Genomic DNA, 13,294 nt, shown 5'->3' with positions numbered 1-13,294 from the left:
AGACCCCATAGACAAGAGAAGCCTGCCTCATGAGCTGTGCTGCCACTCAGGTGAGAGTATCCTGCAGAGTACAGCCCAAGCTGTAGGGATGGGCACAGCCGTGGGTGTAGCAACTAAGGTCAAGGGCTACCTGATGCCTCCAGAGCTTTATGGAGACTGCTCTGAGTAACAGACCCAATACATATCAGGTTATCTAGCCCTGGTGCAATGCAGGCTTCTCCCACACCTCAGGCTCCCAACCTCTTGCTGTCAAGGCAGGAGGGTTGGCTCCTTCATCCTCCATTATGGTGTCCCATCAGGGCAGGACAACCCAAGCAGCCACCTCTCCAGAGCAACCCACAGCTTCTCACTTCTTTTCACATCAGGCTTACACAGCAGTAGTTTCCTATGTAGCAATTCCAGTTCATGGAAGAGAGCATAACACCAGTTTGGTTTAGGTGGTGTTACACTGGTGTCAGCAAGACTTTGCCAGCATATCCCCATTTGTATGGGGAAACAGAATAAGCTATTTTCTAATGTGAGCGCCTCTTCTATATACACTGGGCACAGCTAAATAGATAAGAGTCACTGTTTAAGCAAACCCAGCACCTTTTTTCTCCCCGTATCTCCTCACTGTGCATTTATACCAGGAAGCATTGGGATTTACTCTCCTGGCAGCTCCATCACAAGACTCACTGCTCACACCTCCAGCATGCTTTAAGCTGTCTTAGGAGCACTGTCCTGACTCCATCCATACACAGGTCAGCTTGAAAAGAGCTTTGTCCTCAAGGAGAGGAGATAAGAGAGCTGAGCTAGCCACAGGGTGAGAAAAGGTAGCCCCAAACAACAAGTAAATGCTTCCTTCCTCCATTTTGGGAGTGGAAATCACCAGAGCCTAGCAAGCATTTAAATAGTGCGAGTAAAAGCAGGAGAAGTTTAGAGTTGCACATGAAACTATTACACAAATTGAGAGGAAAAGTAATTCTCCATATTTTAAAAACAAAAAGGAAGTTATTTTTGCTCGCTACTTTTGCCATCAAGTTTCATATTTCATTAAAATTCTAAAATGCAGCTAGGGAGGAAGGGATGTGCCACCCTGCCATCAGTATTCACATACACACTTTTTAAACATGTTTCGAAAGGCTGCAAGATTTGGAGTGCTACAGAACAGACCCCTCCAGACAGCCTCTTATTTAGCTGAAACTCTAGCAGGAAACAGAGAAGGGAACAAGCTGACCCTGCCCCACCAGCAGCCCCTGCTGCTGGCCCTGGCTGTGCTGGCATACCTGCGCCTGCTGCTGCACGATTGCCTTGGGCCACCCCCAGCATCTGCTCCTTGCTCCTGCAAGGTGAACTGAGCCTGTGGCGGAGGCACAGCCAGGCTGGAGCAATGCTGGGAATTGCATAGATCATGCTGAGAAACCCCTGTGCTCCCCCAGCAGCCAAGGCTTCCCCCTTGTTTCAGCAGAGAATCATGCATGGAGCCTTCCAACACCTTTTGAAGCTTCCAGTCAAGTCCTCAGCCAAGGCCAATTGCTGTCAGGTGTCAGCCAAAACACTTACTGCAACCATTAGCGACAAGAGATGACACACCTTTCTCCTCTCATTGTCACTCAAGGGGGTTTTTCTTCCATCAACATTAACTGCGCTGGCTTTCAGAAGCCTTGGGGAGAAATGCTAATGTAAGCTTTGAAGCTGGAGGCAAAAAATCAGGCAACCCCCCAACTCCCTGGATGCTCAGCCTGAATCCAGTCCAAATCTGAGTACTTCTGGGTGATATACCTCAGCTGAGCTTATCTCTGTCTGCCTCCATCACAGGCAGATGTGGTCTCCGCTACTGATCTGTCTTCTTTTAACCCCCATGGAAAGCTTACTGCATTGGAGCGAACAGACTCCAAACTTTACAATCTCTGCTGATAAAGCAACAAAGCAGAGCGGAGGCACAGGGAGATGTATAACCTTACAGCAACTAGCCTGAAACATTGCTAGGTTAATTTGGTTAGAGACATAGGGGACAGCAAGAAATCAGATGTGCCCAGCGTTTCCTGCAAGGAAAGCAAGCAGCTGATCTCCACCCACTGATCTGAAAGATGGGGCTGATTTCAGCTGTGGAGCAGGTCCAGGTCGCCAGACCCCTCGTTGAGCTTGCCCACTGCTGGAGCTGCCGTTCCCCACTTGATCAACCCCCTCCCAAGGGCTTTGAAGTTCAAAGGAGATGAGACCTTTAGGAAGCCTAAGTCTCTCCCTAGCTGGAGGAGCTTGTCAAAAGCCGGCCAGAGCATCTGACCCATTTCAGCCTCACGAGTCATCATCGTTTTGGCTGTGCATCCTCCTTTCCCACCATCACCCCCCCCCCCCGTTTCCCAGCCTCCCAGTTTCCCGGGACTGGAAGGCGGCTGTGGTGTTGGGGTACCGGGTCCCCAGGCCTCACCTCTCACTCTCCCCGGGGGATTCATCTCCCACTTGGTTCACACCTTCCGCACCCTTCTGGCACCCCTCCGAGTCCGACATCTTCTCCCCCGGGTGGCACGGCAGCCCGGCGGACAGCTCTGGCACGAGGGTGCTGCCACCGTTTTGCTTTTCCTGTGCTCAGCAGAAGTGAGCTGTGCCGGAAACTTCATGGGCTGAGGGTTTGGGGGGATGGGAGAGGGCAGACAGAAGGCAAATTTGGGGGGTTTTTTTGGTTTTTTTAAAACTGTTGGGACTATTTTAATGCTTTGCCTCTGCCAGCAGCTTGAAATCAGGAAGTGCTGGGCTAACCCAAAGGGAAAGCCGGGGGCATGGACATCCCCCCATGGCAAGGAAAGGAGTGACCCGCTGCTCCCTCAGCTTTGGGGACAGCCAGCATCTCTAAACCGCAGCACCCTACAGTGCACCAGTACCAGGATGCTGCCACAGAGGCTGCCGAGCTTGTCCCACCTTTGCATCTCTCAAAGCCCGCTGGAGCTGAAGAGTCTGCTTCTACCCTGCGGCCGTCACCCCTCACCTCCCTTCCCACCTCGGCTCCTACCCCACGGCTTCCTGCTGTTGCTACCGTGGGTGGAGGTTCTGCAACACCTCCTGGGGCTTAGCCTCTTATCTTTTTGTCTCTTCGCCACTAGTGAAGGACATGTCCAGGAGCTGGTGGTACAGCCTGGCAGGAGGATGCCAGCAGAGCACGGTGGCAGGGCCTCAGCCTTTTCTCCCCGCAACAAGGGCAATGAGCATCTCCAGCTTTGGAGGGGACCAACATCAGAGAGGTCCCCCATCCCCATCCCCACAGCACGGCCCCCGCCAAAGCCTCCCGTCCCCACCAGGATCCCCACGGCAGGGGCAGACCCTGCTGGCACCATGGCATGGGTCGGGGTCTGGCCCCCCAGGCAGGCAACACCCGCCTCTCCTGCCAAAGCTTTATTTACACTGCTGCTGCCAGGATGCAGCTCTTCGCAAAACCAGAGAAAAACGGCACCCAGTCAGTGCCCTTGAGCCCAGGGTGAAGGTGAGGACAGGAGAGAGCGGAGGATGGGTGTGGAGAGGCAGGTGCTTAAGACTCGCCAGCCTCAAACATCTTCTTTCTGCCCTCCATGCCAGACTTCTCCTCAATGTTCTTCCTCCAGTCACCAACATCACGGAGGTCCTTCTCCTGGGGGAGGGATGGGCACATGGGTGAGAGCGGTGCCCCCCGGGGTGAGAACCCACCCAGGCAGGGCCATGTCCACCCATGGAAAACCTCATGTCAGCTAGAGGAACCCAATTCCACCCATGCTGTACACCTTTTTGGGCTGCACCCTCCTTTTTCAACATCATGGGTTCCAGAGGAGAAAATATTGAGCAGGAAGAACATTACAGAGAAAGGCTAACGCTCAACCCTGTCTATCACACAGGGAGGCATGAGTCCCAAAAAACAGGTGCCAACTCCTGCATGGGCACAGGGGAGAGGGAGGGAGTACCTTCTCGGTGTCCTCCTTCTTGACTTGCTTCAGGTTGGCTCGGAGGTCCATGCAGACCTTGTGCTTGGAGCCCAGCAGGGCCCGCAGCATTGCATCAGCGGACATGCGCACCCTGCGCAGGGGCGGCCTCTTGAACTTGCCCCGCAGGTCAAAGAGCTTCTGGCTCAAGTCTTCCAGCTGCAGGGGGATTAAATGAGGGGGAGCAGAGAGAGAGAGAGCAAGGTGTGGATTTTGTGAGATGGACCCAAGTGGTGTGGGGAGGCATGAAGGATGGGTTGGAGACTCCCCTGAAGGATGGCTCTGGGGAAAACTCACCTCCTTGTTAGTCTTCTGTAGCTTCACTTCTGTGTCATACCTCTCCTCATCCACTGACTCTATCTTGGCATGAAGCTTTTTGCACAGCTCCTGGGAGGAAAAGCAGAGAGGGATGTTGACTGCTAGGACCCACACATGTGGTTCCTCTCTCCTGACCACTCTGGCTCTGAAAGACCTCAGTCCAGAAGACTAGATGGGGTCAAGACCAGATGGCAAAGAGTGGCTTGCAGGCCAGCTCCTAGTCTCCATGCTACTGGCTTCATGCAAGTGCTGCCTCAACACATCGTTAGAAACGCAGCTTTCCTGCCAGCCAGGCCCCTGTTTTTTGCAGAGAGACTCCAGCTGCTTCTCAAGCCAGTTCCACATCCAGCCAGCTCCAGGGCACCCACAGGCGAGAAGGGGGTCAAGATGGGAAAGCCATTTGAGATCCAGCAGGCTGACTGATGGAGCCAAATCCTTTCTGCTCTGGCACAGTGAAAGGGTTAAAGAAGTCTTTACCTGAAGTTCCTGCATGGATCCTGGGAGTGACAGAGGAGGGCAATGCTCTGCCAGGTAGTTTTGCTTTTCCACTTCTTTAGCAGCTGCTTCTCTTTCTATTTCAGTGGCAGCAAGCTGGAGCATAGCACTCTGGAAGGCAGCAGGAGGATGGTCAACACCGGGTAGAGGCAAGGGAGGAGGGCAGGGGGGTTGGGAAGGGAGGGAGAGCTCTGATGGAGAGGCAGCTTGGGGAGCTCCCCATCAATATCAGCATCTCCAACCAAAGGATACTGGGGGGGACCCAGTAAGGAGTGGGGTGAGCGGCCCCAACATTGTGCATCACGGTCTCTTCCAGAAGGGAGACTGCTGAGAACTGGCTGGCCCAGGGTGGGAGATGGGATGGTCGGGACACACCTCGCCCAGCCCCAGCAGTGCCACGTACCTTCAGGTGCTGCCGACGGGCAGTGGCTGCCCTCCTTTTTTTCTGCAAGTGGGAGGAATGAGAGAAAAGCAGGTTACCAAGTGTTCCTTCCCGTCCCCTTCCCCCATGCAGCCCTGCCAGTCCACTAAGGACCTGCAGCCCTGGCAGGGATCTGGCTCCAGCCAGGACGGACAGCTTGACACACAGTTGGTCCCCAAACCAGTGGCACTCAAAGAAGAGGCTTCCTGCTGAACCCAGCTTTGCCAGCCTCAGGTAGCTAAAACCTACAAAGTGCCTCAGGAAAAGATAATGAGGGTGACAAACTTGAAGATAAGCATATAAAATATAACTTCAAACTTGGCTTCTTGGGACTTTTAGTGTTTTCTCTAATTTCCTCTTCACTCAGACATGTGTTTTGCTTTGCACTCAAGCTAACAGCAGTGATGCCCCTGGGCACGCGGGAGCTGTGGGATGTCTTTCTGAGTGGTCCATGGCACACCTGGTGAGAAGGACAGACAGGCAGGTGAAAACATGAAGGCTGCATAATTTCTTGGAGCTGAAAAGACCCAGTGCAAGTGACACTGAAGGGGGTTCATCACAGCTGGAGGACAGACACGACTACAGGGTCTACAGGCCTGGAGGCTAGTCTGGCCAGGAGAGGTGGAGGGCCACGAGGCTGCGGCTGCAAGACACAAGCCAGCTCCCTCTTCCCTGGGATGCCAGGTAAGAAATAATATGGGGAGCCTGGAAGACCAAGCCTGCCCTTCTGTTCCCATGATGCACTGGAACAGCAGCAACAGGTCTCCTATTTATAAAAGAAGCCACAACTTTGATGTGCCGCTGCATTGCGCCTGTTTCCTTAGCATTTTGCCCAGAAGACCAAGCAAGGCTGAGTGTGTCTGGGGCAGGGGAAATGCACCCTGACATCTGATATGCCGTGGTGGGGGAGTAGAAAGCAGCATTTGGGTGTGAGTCTGTGCTGCATAGAGGAGGAAGTGGATAAGGATCTGCAGAGCAAAATGTAACAAAATCTGACGGGTTTTGCCTACGCAAATGGTGCTAAGGCCCTCCTGACAGGACTGGAGGGCTCTACAGAGAAAAGGCATCCAGCTCAGAGATGCGGTGTGCCATTAACCGCCAGGATTCTACTTATATGAATCCAGGCCATGACAGAGCATATAGCCCTTGAGCACTGTTAGCCCAGGGCTTATTCTCCACCTAAAAACTGGTACCTTAGCAAAGAGTGCCCTCCCAGCCTTTTCTAGGGGCACTGGGTTTGATGGGGAATAAAAGCACCTGTTGGACATCAGCACCATATTGTGGAGTTTCTATGTGTCCCTGAAACCCTCTTTTCTCTCAGTGAGGACAAGCTCAAGCTTGTGGTCTTTTGGACATATGGGAAGATGCCAAGCAGAGATGAAGGATGGAGCAACTTGCAAAGAGGAGATGTAGAGTGACAAAGCCACGCACAACCCTCCCACACCTTCCCCTGCCTTTCCCCAGCTACCCCCAAGCTTCAAGCCCAGCCTGGCTCCAGCTCTGCCAGAAGCCAGGGAAAACTTGCTAAGGATGCAACCTCCACTCTGCTCACGCTCCCCTGGATCCAGGTCTCCCCTGGATCGCCTTATGAGAAGCGATTTGGCAGTGCTCGGTGGGCAGAAGATGAGGGGCTAGGTGTGGGGAGGGAGGAGACGATGCTAGGCCAAGGGCTGGGTGGAGGGTGGGTGGTAGAGGAGAGGCGGCTCTGGACCACCGCCTTCCCAGCACCATCTTGTGGCCTGCTGGGGAAGCAGGAAAAGAGGGAAAAAACCGCCTAACTCCAAACCAGGAGGCAGAAAAGACCTTCAAAAGGGATTTTTCTTCTCCTTCCCATCTTTACCAGGAGGAGTCAGCAAGAAAGCCTTGCCATGAACCATTCTTCCACCCTCCCCACCCAGCAGCTGCTTTTCCTAAGGAGGAACAGTGAAGCCAGGATTGAAGCCACGAGCATCGCTATAGGAAAAAACCCAGCAAGACACACTTACCTCATCACTGTTCAGGAAGAGCAGATGGACAAGGAAGGGAAGGAAGAGAAATGGGAAAGAGGAAAAAAAGGCAGTTAGCATCCGAACTGGAAACAAGCAGAGGAATCTTAACAAGCGCAGAAAGTTGGGAGTTGAACAAAAGTTTTTAAATGCCAACAACATATTAGAGACAGAAAAATGGGAACTTACTCAGACATCTTGCTTTAGATGGTTGTGAGCCTGCAATGAAAACCAAGAAAAAAGGTTCACAATTATTCATGCTGCTGGTGACTTTCTTGGGTTTAAAAACAAAGCAAGATTCCTCTAGAAAAAAAAAAAAAAAAGAGGAACAGGTTTGCTCTTATTTCCCAACTTCTCCAAATTTTCATCACATAGGGAACTAGGCTGCAGTTTGTGGATGAGAGCCAAACACATGCCTACTCACAGCCACACAAACCTCAGCACTGGGGGACTTCTGGACCAGACCAAATGGCACTGGGCCAGAAAAAGAGAAATTTGCGACAGTAATTCCTGCAGGTATGTCTCTTGTTTGACGCCCAGGAAACCATTTTATGCAACAAAGAAGAGGAAGAAGCTATTTTCAGTTTACTGCTTCACTTTGCCATGCTGTCTTGCCCCACTTCGTGAACAAGAAATACCCCAAAGCCTGCGGAGGGTTGGCAGTGACCCCAGGTGACAAGGAAGGACTTCAGAGGATGCTGCTGCCAGTATATGCACCCATTGTATGGGGCAGCGGAGTGTGTTGCAACAACCTCAGCACAGATGACGTAGAACGGGGTTGAAAGTTGTCGTTAACTTGGTAAAGGCATAGTTTCCTCAGATGATTCCTTGCATTTCCTTTAAGTGGAAATTTCACAGGTACAATGCAGAGTATTAGGGAATTATTGCTGTAAATTATTTCCCTGTAAATAGAATTTTACTTTTCTAGCAGAGCAATATTTCCTGCTTGTATCTCCTAATGGAAGGATGCAGGAGTGTCAGCTGAGCCCAAACTAAGCTAGTCCTTTGCAGAGTAGGCAAGCCCCCAAAACACAGCTATCTGCAGACCTGGGAGGCTCTGTCAGGAGGTGAAGTGTTAATGGGGGCTCATGCCCGAGGGAGGAGGCACAGCTTGCAGGGCCAAGGAAACTTTATCCTGGAAAATGTGCAGGCCCATCACATTACTTTAGGGAGGAGGGAGGAAAAGTGCTTCTAAAAATGGTCAGGGAGCTGCAGAAGGAGCTGCAGCTGTCTCCTCGGACAGCAGCCTTTCCCCGATGCCAGCCCCCGTGACTCAGGGAGGTCGGGGCGATGCAAAGCAAAAGCCGCCGCAGGTGGCTGGGCTACAGCTGAGGGACGGGGCGGCTGAGGAACGCCAGCTATTTTTACTTATATCCCTGCCCCGCGCGTGCACGCACCCACTTTGGCGACAGCGATGCCGAGAAAGCGAGGGGACAACACCAGGCTGCAGCTTGCTGCCTGTAACATGGGCTTTAAATCACCTGTTCTAGGGGGGGACATGGTAAATTTGATGTCAGTCCCTGTCTGAGGGTGTTTTGGGGGAGGAAGGCACTGCAAAGACCGGGTTGGAAGCTGGAGAAAGGGGTGTAAGTAGGTAGCATTGCCAAGTTACCACAGGCAACAATCCCCGTGTCCTGTGGCCCTAGGAAGGTCAGCGTTAGGCAGCCTGCAGCTCCCTTGCCACTCAAGCTGCAGAGCAGAACCAACTAAGGGAGGGGAAGGCATGAAACCAAAGAGAAAGAAGGTCACTGGAAAAGTCAGAGGGAGACTTTCCAATGCACAGACCCTCTCCAACAGACAATGGGTAGAGAAGGTTTTATAGCATCCCCCATTTCTCCCAGCAGGTCACTCCCACCTGGTATTTATCTCCCCAAAACTCAGGTGAGTGAATCTGCTCCCCCATCACCCCATAAGAGCAAGCTGGGTCATTAAGAGACATGCAAAATGGCTCACCCAAATCTGGAGGAGAAAATCAGAGTCCCACTGGCCAGACAGGACGGACTGGAGAGCTGCAGACAGCTGACTGAATAAGGAGGTATAAAAGGGCTTCTCGGGTGGCTCAGCAGAAAATCCACCTTCTCTTTAAGGGCATGGAGACCTTCTCAGACCAATGATGTGCAAGAGTCCCTTGTGCACCTCCCTTGGCTGGGGCAGGCTAGGCAGGCAGCCCCAGAGGAGAGGGCAGCCACCGGGGATGGAGGGGTGGGGAGGGGGAGGACACCTTCTACCCGTGGGGTGGGCAAGCGGAGCAACCCCGGAGGAGCCAGGGAGGTGCTTTTCCTTGGGAGTACCAAGGAGGGAGCCTTCCTCTCCCTCTTCCTCCCACCAACCAGCCACACTAGATATGGTTTCAAGGTTGTGGGGAGCCTGGGCTCCCTGCACACAGTCATCCACCTGCAAGGCCACTAATAAAATTTCCCTTTGGAGACAGTGTGGCTTATCCATGGACAAGGGCATGGCTCCATTAGCCTCCAACGGCTTGGGAACAGCTCTGACCTTCAGGAATGAAGAGGGGAAAAAGGCTGCACTCCACAATCTACCACTGATAGTATGTGCAAGAGCAATCTCCACAATCTACCACTGATAGTATGTGCAAGAGCAATCCCTGAGCAAGCCACCCATCTCTAGCACACTCTTTTAACCTCACTTACCACATGGGAAACATTTGCAGCTCCTCCCCATGTGAAATATTTCAACACAGCTAAGGTCTTTTAAAAAACAAACCTGTGGAGCTGCTGCGGGCAGCCCCAAGGTTCATTGCAGCGCGGGGGCTGGGGAGAGGCAGCAGAGCATGGGGGAGCAGCCCCACACTACCAGCAAGAAAGGTAATCCCTGCCGTGGGATGACCCAGACCCATATCTCCAAAGGAGAGGCAGGTGGAAATGTAGCTGGAAATATTCACCAGCCCTGGTCACAGCACAAGTAGTGTGTGTGTTTAGGGGATCCCATGGAGACAGGAGCCCAAACAGCTCCTACCCTCCTCCACCCGCCCAGACACTCCCTCCCCTTTCAGCTGGGGTTTTTTAGGCTGATTCAGACACAGGCCTGACAATATTTTCCAGGCACCTCTCAGACATCATACAGATAGTGGCAAATCTGCTGATGCAGGCTTCCTGTTTCACCACTTTCAGCATCATGCAAGTAATGCTGCAGATGCCGGTGAAGGAAGAGCAAGTCCTTGAGACGGGGCTGGTGTCTTGCAAGGGTTTTCCCCCATAACAGGTAGAAGAGGGAGAAACCCCTAGTGTGGGCAAGGCTGGGTCCCTTCAGGATTTGTCCCTCTGAAACATCAAGAGGTAGATGGTTTGGGTAGTGAACATCTTGGTGTCAGTGTATGCTGGCCTGTAGATCTGAGCTACCCCCTTTGCAAATCCACCGTGAGACTCCTGAAAACACACAGCAAAGATGCAGTTCAGCAGAGGTTTTGGCTGCTTTTGCCCTCATCTGGGCTCCCATGCAATGGCTGTGGGTCAGCACCTAGTGAAAGAGCTGGGCTTGGGAAGAGCTTTAACGAGGATCAGCCCGATCCAACCCTTCTCCTCACCCACCTCCTGCACATTCATTTCCCCCAGATGGGAAGCTCTAATGGAGACAGGGGTCTTCAGCTCCAGGCAGACCTAGAAAACACGGAGGTTAACCTCCAGCAGCCCTCAGGAGCATACCTCACTGTGGCAACTGAGGAAGACTCATTGGTAGAGGCATCACTGTACCCAGCACCCATCTCCCATCTGGACTTCAGCAAAAAACAGACAGTTTGGCAGGAGGAATGTCTGCTTGTCCCAGCTAAAGCCAGTTTCTCAGAAAATGAAAAAACAGAGACCAAAGCAAGCACATTTTCAGACAGACAGCAGCCACCCTCAACAGCCAACAGCCGAAATCACCCCATTCAGGGACATCTTAGCCGCTTCACCTCTCCATGCCAACTCCATAAGCCATGTTTGACTCTAGAGTTAAACCAACTATTTTTCTTTCCAAAGTCTCTACAGCCATTTTCTTTAGCTCCTATGGAGCTACACACATTCCAGCCACTGCTGGCCCACTGGTCCTCCAGAGAGCAGCTCAGCTCTTGGTGGAGGGATCCAAACTGGTGGAGTTCTCTATTAAAAAATTCCCCACACCCGGGGAGATTCCTTCAGCCCTGTAAAATGAAGGCTTTCTGAACCTCCTGGAGTCCAGGCTTGCAGCACAGCAAAAGAAATTTGTCCTGAGTTCAAGGTTTTGGTTATCACCTTGTGATAGGGAAGTGTTGGCCTGAAATAGTTAAACAAAGCAGTTGAAAGAAAGAACTCCCATGAGCAAAATTTTGTTTTGGGTCCATCTCACAACAGATACAGATGTGTTTGTAGGATATGAAAGGAGTGGATGGTGAGGTGTGGTAATAGGGTGAGCAGAAGGTTGAGCCTCTGAATCTGCATAAGGCTCTCCCTAGAATTAACCTTGCACAGAGGTTAAGCTGTAGGGCAGCTCTCCCAGAAAAAAAAAAGAGGCCCCAGACCTAAAATGTCAGGAGGAAGAAACACAGTAAGGACCAGGAAGAACAGAAAAACAAAACCATCCCGAAGTTAGGAGCTATGGTTAACATTAAGAAAGACAGAGGTTTCCAAGGGAAGTAGTGAAAGTGTTTGAGTGATGAATGAACAAGCTTATTGCAGAAAAACTCAAGGAAGACATAAGGAAGTTCTAGGCAGCCCTTCACAGAGGTTCTCGGCTCTGTGAATATGAAGCACGAGTGAGGGTATTGCACAGGTGCCAGGAACGGATGCACCATTCACACTTGGGTACCTTTCCTGTGGAGCAGATGACCTCGTTCCCTTCCCTCGGTCCCCTCCACTCATACTAGAGGAATGCATCATGGGTATGGTCCACCATTCCCAGAGCACTTTCACCAACCTCCAAGGCCAGACAGAGGGAAGACCTGGCACATGCAGGATGTTCTGCCCTATGCTTTAGAGAGACTCAGGTGTGGCACTTCTGGGCCAGGCTCGTCCAGGGAACCACCATGTGTTGGAAGGACTAGGCTGATGGATCCATGTACCCTGTCCCTCATGGCCATCTCCCACACCCTTACACCTTGCCTCTTCTTCAACATCCTACAAGCATCAAGTGGGCAGGCACTATGGAGTGACATGACACCAGATGACACTATGTCTTATTTCCAAGGATGACACTGTTAGCAAAAAACCAAGTCTTCTGCTCAGCAGCAATTGTTCTCATGGTAAAAGCTCAGGCAGGACCACTGAGGAAACCAATGTCTGACTGCCCTTTGCTTTCCCAAAATCACATCAGACCAAAGCAAAGTGCATGGCTCCCATCCTGCCCAGGACATTCCCTCTCCCTCCAGTGTATCTCTGAAAGAGCTCCCCATGCAGTGCTCCCTACACCAGTCTCTAGGAACTGCTACAAAGGAAGGCCATCACCTTTGCATCTTGTGCTAGTGCTGTCCTACATACCCCACAGCTACAGTCACTTCATGCACCCATGAGGTGGAGTTAAGGCTTTTGGCTTCTCCTTTTCAGGGCCGCTGCCAAACACCACAGCCACCCTGTCCATTTAGTTCCATGCCATCTTCCTTGACAGGGAGTACTTCAGGCACGTGATGTTGATGCCCTCAGGCTGCAGGGACATCCCCAAACCCACCAGCAGGACCTGATAACACTCATGGATGTTCAGCGAGTACTGTGCCCTCACAGTACCTGTCAGGTACCGAATGATGCAAGGAGGACCTAGAGAGTAACCATCCCTGCAGTGGATAATGACACAATTCCCTTTCTCCAGTGAGGCTTTGATGCACTTGATGTCCTGGAAGCAGGGTTGCCCCATTTCATGACGATCCCCATGGAGCGGAGCCTGGATGTCAACCTTGAGGCGTGACCAGCTGTGCCTGAATCCTCCCTGTTGGCAGGTGCAGGGGATGACACTCAGGCTGCAGTCACTGGGCAGGCTGCTCATGTCGATGATGCTGTAAATGCTGTTTGTGCACAGCGCCTGCCCGCTGTAGGCAGCGTTGAGATTCCCCAGGTAGGTGCAGTCGGTTATCTGAGCAATGATGGGTCCTGTGAAGGGGGAGCATGCAGGCTCCCCTGGTTTTGGGCCAGTGGGCTCCTTAGGTTGTGGGTTTTTCTTCCAGCTCCCCCTGAGGAATTTTTTGG

The 13,294-nt window shown here is 52.2% G+C and overlaps 2 protein-coding genes and 1 long non-coding RNA gene across 4 annotated transcripts in view; all 3 read right to left on the bottom strand.

The window, feature by feature from the left end:
- LSP1 (lymphocyte specific protein 1) overlaps positions 1–2,594 on the bottom strand; it is a 50,219-nt gene extending 47,625 nt beyond the window's left edge. The window contains exon 1 of the mRNA XM_052810896.1: positions 2,411–2,594. Coding sequence (XP_052666856.1) covers positions 2,411–2,490 — 80 coding nt within the window. The 5' untranslated portion in view covers positions 2,491–2,594. The remainder of the gene's footprint in view (positions 1–2,410) is intronic.
- A 725-nt stretch (positions 2,595–3,319) lies between these two features.
- Positions 3,320–5,472, bottom strand: TNNI2 (troponin I2, fast skeletal type; the record flags this gene model as incomplete). The annotated part of the gene is made up of 5 exons (XM_052810630.1): positions 3,320–3,601; positions 3,909–4,085; positions 4,224–4,313; positions 4,722–4,850; positions 5,143–5,472. Coding segments are annotated over 5 exons (825 nt in total), but the record flags the coding sequence as incomplete, so codon positions are not given.
- A 1,661-nt stretch (positions 5,473–7,133) lies between these two features.
- LOC128152539 (uncharacterized) lies at positions 7,134–9,356 on the bottom strand. Of its 2 annotated transcripts, XR_008238683.1 has the most exons (3): positions 9,099–9,327; positions 7,335–7,364; positions 7,134–7,152 (listed from the first exon to the last, which is right to left on the bottom strand). It is a non-coding gene; the product is annotated as an uncharacterized LOC128152539 (long non-coding RNA). The 2 variants fall into 2 exon arrangements; XR_008238684.1 differs by lacking the exon at positions 7,134–7,152 and having other exon boundaries at positions 7,330–7,364; positions 9,099–9,356.
- Positions 9,357–13,294: the final 3,938 nt, after the last annotated feature.

Source organism: Harpia harpyja, chromosome 16 (genome assembly GCF_026419915.1).
Source record: "Harpia harpyja isolate bHarHar1 chromosome 16, bHarHar1 primary haplotype, whole genome shotgun sequence".
NCBI lineage: Eukaryota > Metazoa > Chordata > Aves > Accipitriformes > Accipitridae > Harpia > Harpia harpyja.
This window is presented reverse-complemented; position numbering and strand designations above follow the sequence as displayed.